Below are 7,697 nucleotides of genomic sequence, written 5' to 3' on the forward strand. Positions count from 1 at the left end.
CAAACCACAACGATGTTAGCATTCTTCTTATTACTCTCAGAACAAGTTTCCTTCAATTGAGTCACCATTGCTCCATCACACTGCATCCATGAAACATGTTTTAATTTCAACACTGATGACGTTTTATCAGGTAATGGCACTATAAGCAGTTACTACACATGGGAGTTGTGTCTGGACAGAATTTTTTTACACAATACTTGTAGTGGTAAAATAAAGCTTTTTATGTATGTGGTTTGAAAGGATTAAATCATCTTGGAGCTTACTGGGTCTTTTGATGTGGCGGCTACACAATATACTGGAGATGAGTTATGGCAGGTATTTGAAGTCCATCCTATGTGACAATCATGGATTCCTACATGGATACCACAGAGAAATAAATGTAGACATGGAAAGTGTGAGTTGTGTTATTTGGATCATCAAGAAATAAAGAAAAACAAAACTACAGCAGCCACCATATCCAAAGACTGGTAGACTGCAATACGTTTTTAATTTTTTTGTATTAATATATACTTTATTCAAACAATGATGCAAGACGTGGTGAATGAATTACACATCAGGAACTAGGTGTGAGGATCTGAAGCCTTGATGCTGAATTACCACCGTCGCTTACAGACCGGCCCTCTGTTAGTGTTGGAGAAAGAACATCATGATCAACGATCATTTCAGGATTACAAAGAACACAAAGACATTCACTGCTTGAGCCATCCAGCAGCATAAAGAAATGACTGTAAACATATTAGAAAAGGTGCGGTTACGGTAAATGATAACATGTAATGAGGGGATGTTGAATAAATGTACAGGCAAAGTATAGCATATTTTAATCTGTGATTTTTTTAAGCCATCATAGTAACACTGGGGTTAAAGGGAATATATAAATGTTTCAGCAAAAATGCAGTTTCCTTTTTTATTTTACTTGGCTCTAATTAAAGCCTTAGACTGAGCTTCAACCAAGAGGAGTCCAGTACAGAATGAACAGGCAACATGTAACCTAAAACCAGAGCATTCTCCTCCTCTCAAAGGCTATTGGTCAGCTTCTGTGTCCCCCTCCCCATCATGTGATTCTGTTACATTGTATCACTGCTGGCATAAAAGCTGGCAGGATGAGTCCGGTGATCTGCAGCTGCACCAAAAAAAAAAAAAAAAAAAACAGCCTCAGCCACACTAATAACTCTTAGTAAGCCTCTGTAGGCTTTATCGTGATTGGGTGTCTTTAAACTGAATCATGTCACATGACCGCTGCCCGGTTTAGCTTTTGCTTCATCTCTGTATCTTCATTTGCAGGGACATGCTTTTTTCATGAATATACTGTTCATTTTCTTTTCTTGTTTTTCCTCGTTTGCCATCGTGTGGAGACCGGCTCCATCTATCTTCTCCAGTACTGTGAAGAGACAGGGAATGATAAGCCATTACATACATAAATATTGCTTCAAGTGATTTCAATTTTCATGGTAAAAACTTAAATAAGCCTTGGGGGAAATTCATTTATTGACCTTTTTAAGGGAGGCCATTGTGAATCTCATTTTAGGTGTGATTTATCCACTGGCTGAAATTGTATTTCAGAATCTACTGCTGGTTATAGTTTATCATAACAACACATAAGGATTAATTAGGAAATGTCACAGCATTTTTATAGCTTTTAGTATTATTACACAACATTCATTATTTGACTAATTTATATAGCCGGTGTCTTCGATGAGCCGAGTCCCTGCTACGGAGAAGATTACAGTAATGACTATGATACAGAAATACAATCACACACATATGAACTGGCTGGTTGGGTGGGAGATGATTAAAGCATGCTTCTCAATGAGAGTTCCTCCAGAGGTTGATAGAGGTACCTTGACCAATGAAAAATCTGTGCCTCTCAGGTCAGTTTACGTGACCTCAATGATCTTTTTAGCCATCTGTAAGGGTGGGATTCTGACCACCACGCCAATGTACTGTGAGCTGTGGATATAGTATTAATAGCTTGGGTTCCCTGAAACCTAAAAATTATTTTAAGAGTTCTCCTGCACTAAAAACAATAAGAAAGGCTGTTTTAGTGTATATCAGACACCTCTCTAAATACGTCAGGTGAATCTGTGCCATCCGATTGCCTCACAGGATCAAGAAGGAATTTTTTGTTCTCTGTTGAAGCAAATTGTACCTTTGCCTTTTTTTTTGCCTTCCTCTGGATCAACTATAGCTATGAGGTTTTTACTCTGGATATGTTTATATCCTTAGTGGTAAACTTGACGGACTTATGTGTTTTTTTTCAATCTGACTACGTAACTATGTTAAAACTAACAACATTTAGACAATTGTGCTTTACTAGCTTAGAGGTAGCAGTTTGGTGAAGGCCCTTTTGTTACACCATTATCGTGCTCCCGTTTACAAATCCAGTTCCATAAAGTCATCAGTTGATGAGTTAGGTGACCTGAATGGAACCCTGACCTTTGGGATGAATTAGGATGCTAGTTGCAAACCAGATCTCAGTCAGGATTGGAACCTTGACCTAACAAATACTATTTTGGCTTAACAGGCATCACATTCCACAGACTCTAAAGCAGTTTTAAAACCAGGGTTCCTCAGAAGGTCGCTGGGGGTTCCTTGACCTGCAGCTAATTGACCTCCCATGCCTCCTTTCCGAATAGTTCTGGGGCCAACACCATAGGGGTCCTCAATAAAAGATGCCTTTTTTTCCATCGTGTGAACCTCAAATAAATGATTTTAATAGGGGTTCCCTGAGACCTGAATATTTTCAAGGGTTCCTCGGGAGTTAAAATGTTTGCGAAAGGCCTCGCTAATGTCAGGTCACCAGCACTGGTGTTGGCTACATAACTCTGAGTGGATGGTCAGAAATACAAAAGCCTCGGCAGGTAAACAAGCTTTTTCATTTGTATTTCATCTGTGTATTCACCAGTATCAATTTTTGCTGAAGTTGAGCTCTCATCATCCTTGAATCCACCCAGGTGGAATTAGGAGTTCTATCTTTATCCTGGACTGATGTGACAGTTGGCTGTGATTAATCTGTAAGACCCTGAGACGAGGCCTTTCACTGAACTGTGGATAGGGAGACCTTTGCACTTCTCAGAATAATGGGATATTAGGGCGTCTGCCCAATAAAGACACCGACTCTAAGCCCTGTGTAAAGGTCATCCCTTACTAAAGCCTTCGCTGTCTTTATCTAGCCTTACAGGTCCAGACATCAGATTAATACCTACATCAAGAAGGATTTCATAGAAGGGCAAAAACAATCTTCTCAGTGTTCCATTTTTCTACATAAACATGTAGAAAAGAGTAGTTTAGTATAAAATAATCATATAGCTTTTAAAACGTGTTACAGTGTTTTATCTGTAGCTATTTACGTTGAACTGCAGGAATGTTTACTCCAAGTACTCCGCCAGGTGTGAGAAGTTGTAGCTGGGTGGTTAAATTGTGGATCCGGCAACAAATTTAGTGTTCCCATTTCTCTGTGCCCTAGGTATCACGTAAGCCCTATTATTCTGTTAGCTCTCTACCATACCCTATAATTTGTTTTCACTTGCTAATGCCCACCCAGCCCTAGGAACATCCCATTTTTCCATTGTCTTTGTATTATCCACAAACTGTCCACTGCCCTTGTAATAGGACCCAGTTTCCCACTTTCCCATGCTTTGTAAGTTTAAGTGTAGTAACTTAGCCTTAGTTCAGTAACAAACAGCTAGCAGTGCTCTCCCCAGCCCCCTTTAGCTGGGCGCACCATCTGGAATTTTTTAGTGACCACCCGGCAGTTTTTGGCTAGCTATTGAACTGTTGGGTCAGAATACAGGAACAGCCACCTGCCTACAGCTTATTGTAATCCAACTTAAAAAAACAAATAAATGTCTGGGGGAAATTTGGTGCAAGGAACCCAGAAGTGATAATAAGTCCTAACTGATATGCTTTTTTAGGTATCTGTAAGGTGCTGCAAAAACCTAGCACTTAGTATTTGCATAAACAAGTCCCAAATCAACTCTATGGAGTGGGCTGGGGTGGTATAGCAGCCTCGAAGTTCATGTAAACCCTTTGTGATGAACCAGATTCAAAAATAAAAAGCAGCTCACATGTTTTATGTGACCCCCTAGGAGCCCTCCAGATTAGCCTATATGTTGCTTAGACGTGCGGCAGGGCAATTAGCTTAGCAAAGAACACTGGGCTGATGCTGCTTAGTTCGCAAGAGGAAAGTTGCACTACAAATATTTTCTTTTATTTTGCCTTGACATATAGGTTACAGCAGTATGGGACTAAATAGAAAAATAGCTAGACATTAGAAAATGTGGTGAGACATCAATTAAGCTAAAAGTTTTGCTTTGCACAACAGGACCTGCAGATATCCTGTAATCACGTACATCGTTTAAGTTCACTCTTTCCGGACTTGTCACCTGTAAAAACTTTGTGTTTATTTTGGATGCAGCATTCATCTGTACTATTAATCCACACACAGGTTCATGTTCCGTGGTGTACAGGCCATGTGATTGGCCCCCTCCTTCCTTATCTAGGATTGCACGACTCTTGAATGTCGTTGAGCATTGGTTCACCTGACAGTTACAGTGCGGCTAAATGTCAGATTTGAAGGATAACTGCGAATGGCCATAAGCTGCCCTAGGAGAGCGAGCCATGCTCGGTAATAGATGCATCATCTGACAAAATTGTCATGTTTCTGTTTTCTAGGAGGAGATAATGAGGGTCCCCTGCAGTTTGTGGTTTTCTTATGAAGAAGAGCGCATTCTATCCTGTAAAGGAGCAAAACATCTTTTGTTACCATTAAACAGGAGACATAGCCGGTCCTGGCTCTCTGACGGGGAAACATCTCCTCTCCATAGTAAATACTATCCTAAGGGTCAGGGCAATATCTGCGATGGACACCCTAACAAGGCAATGGGACCATTAACTATGACAGATCACATTGCTTAAGACCCCTTCTGCTTTACCAAACAGTTAACCGATTTTGGAATTTGTGTAAGAATATGGCCATTAAAGTGAACTTTTCAAAAACATTACAAATATGAAACATCAAACTTATGACCTGACACAGTTTTCAATTTTTTTTTCTATTTAAAATGCAGTCCATTGTCCTCCCCAGTCTCTCTTAGCCAGGCGTGCCGCCCGGCACCTTTCAGGCTGTTTTTGGGTGGCTACTGAAAAGTTGGGTCACAATGCAAAGGCTGCCATCCATCTAAAGCTTCTTCCCCCCCCAACTTAAAAATTTTCTGGGCAAAATACTGGATCCCAGTTGGAGGCACCTGGTTGGCTAAGAATGAATATAATCCTTTAGTTAGGGGCTTGGATGATTAGGTAGGTCACAATACAGGGGCAGCCACCCACCTCCAGGTTCTTCCCACCTGGCTCAAAAAACTTTCTGCTGCTGTCCTTATGCTTGAGACTTTGTCTAGGCTCAGAAGTTTGACTCAGCAGTCTGCTGCAGAAGTTAGGAAGCATTTCCTAGGTCCCCTCTCTCAGTGATCAAACTGCAACATTTGTAATGTTTTTATAAGTCCCAAAAGCTGCACATACACCAGAATGTACATATCATTTCTCAGTCAACATCTAAGGCTAGGTGCAGACCAGCCTTAGGATCAAGTGATCCCGCACGGCTCCCAGCAGCTTGCAATGGCTTGTTCACTTGCACTTCATCCCTGGTTCCTAATAAACAAAATGTCTACAGATTTAGCCCTATTCATTCTCTGTAGGGCTGCCACTGGTAGAAGCTACCACTGGCATAATGAAAATGGTAACCACAACCTCATGACCAATCTGAAAAACCCTAAAAAACTTGGCGTTGGGTAAGCATTTGTGTGTGAGTGGACACCTAATGATGAATGAATGCACAAAGCTGCATTACCTGTCTTTTATAATCTACCTAGAGTTCAACTTTTATTCGATCTTGGAACTGAAACAGACATAAAAAGTTTTGCTGTTCTTTCATCTCTGGAAATATCTGATAAATATTGTCATAAGACAAGTTTACTTATGGCTTCCCTTGCCTGCTTTCTCACTTTTACTCCGCTAAATGTATGAAATAATAGTCTGTATGTTGCGGTGCTGGAAAATTAAAAGCAATAAAAGTACGAGGAAGGGAGCAGTAATCAGGGCGCTGTCACGCTGCGGAACAACAGTCAACAAAGCATACGTTGAAACAGATTTGTCATGCACCGACTGGCTGCTTCCTCAAGCGTTTCCCGTCTTGATTGCAGATTTTATGGCTGCACTATATCCTAGGCTGCAATCTAGCACATATGGGCACGACAGCATTCACAATAGTCTCCGCCAATGCTTCAAGGACGCCTTGGCAGAATAATTATTAGTAGGAGGATGGGGGAGAGGGGACTCTGGACTCAATCCAGCATGAGTAGCCGCTTTTCTGCCCAGCACTTAAAGAGGAACTCCAAGAACTAATTATTTTGGATTGGTCGTCTCCAAATGTATCGAATATCAATTTATTTTTGGCATGGATTTTGTTAGAAAGGAGTAGACCCTCTGTTAGGCATCTATTCTGTCTGTAACCCCGCTGGAGTGATTTATTTCCTCTATTATAGCCCACTCCAGCAATCTGACAGCTCTCAGGAAGATCAATCATGTCTGAGAACTTTTTTTTGATCATTTTTGCTTCACTGAAGATAATATGATAGATTGCATTCTCATTGTTCCTCCTCTATAGGATTTAAAATGCTTTTGGTAAAACCAGGGGAAAATATATTTTTTATCCATCAGGCCATCATCTGACACCACCCATGGGGGTGCAGACTGGGGAATTTTGAGCTGCAGCTGGGAGGGTCTTTTACTTGAGAATCATAAGTAACTTAGTATGAATCAATTATTATTGCTATGTGGGGTCCCTTAAAGCAGCATTCCAGCCAGATATAATCTCCCCACTCTGCAATTAATTAATAAAGCCAAATCAAGTCAATCATTTAAACCTTCAACCAATAAATTAATTTTGGTCAGTGATTCCAGATCGCCTATTAAAACAATAAATAGCAGTTTAGGATACAATACTCACCTGCAGGCTGGCTCTGTCCTCCCAAATGCAGAGTATGTAAAGACTGCCAGACAGTTATTTTTATGTCAGTTGCAAGTCTTATTTATTTTATTGGGGGTTAAAGTGATTCTGATCCTTACTCAATAAAAATAAAACTGTAAGCAGCCCAAAATGGTGAATAGTTATGTTTCTGATGGGAGGTGTGTAAATCTTTGCTTTCCTGCAAAGCCAGGAGAACGCCTGGTACCACAAACTTCTGGATCTGTCAAATATCATGCCCCCCTCTGTGTGATGTGATTACTCCAGCTGCCTGCTACATCTCTATGGGGTAACAAGTGACATGGGTTTGGTTGGAGAAACCACAGTGCCCAGACTGGGGACATGCTATAACACACACAGAAATGTTGCATCCAAGTGTTATGCAGTTGTAAGATTTTAAAAGTTTTTATGGACACCGGAAAAAACAGTGTTCGCTTTTCTTTTGGAGGCTGCTTTTAGTTTTATTTTGTGCGGTTAGCAACAAGGCCATTTTGCGGTGCAACTCTAAACACAATTTCTAGCCTCACAGAAAAAGCATACAGCAAGCAATAGGTCACTATTTGCAGCAGAGGAGAGCTGGATCAGATTCCCCCTGGCTAAACATGGAGTCACATCTTCTTACAACAATCCCAATGGCAATGTGTTGTACTGTGCAGTTCTGGAACCCATTGAGGAAGAC

The 7,697-nt window shown here is 40.8% G+C and overlaps 1 protein-coding gene across 1 annotated transcript in view; it reads right to left on the reverse strand.

Annotated features, from left to right (window-relative positions):
• Positions 1-440: 440 nt before the first annotated feature.
• The window catches only part of PIK3C3 (phosphatidylinositol 3-kinase catalytic subunit type 3), a gene marked incomplete at its 5' end in the record, with an annotated part of 107,499 nt that continues 100,242 nt past the window's right edge, over positions 441-7,697 (reverse strand). The window contains 1 exon segment of the mRNA XM_072413983.1: positions 441-1,378. Within this exon segment, the coding sequence (XP_072270084.1) occupies positions 1,364-1,378 (15 nt within the window).

The sequence above is a fragment of the Pyxicephalus adspersus genome, chromosome 6 (genome assembly GCF_032062135.1).
Source record: "Pyxicephalus adspersus chromosome 6, UCB_Pads_2.0, whole genome shotgun sequence".
In the NCBI taxonomy this organism is placed as follows: domain Eukaryota; kingdom Metazoa; phylum Chordata; class Amphibia; order Anura; family Pyxicephalidae; genus Pyxicephalus; species Pyxicephalus adspersus.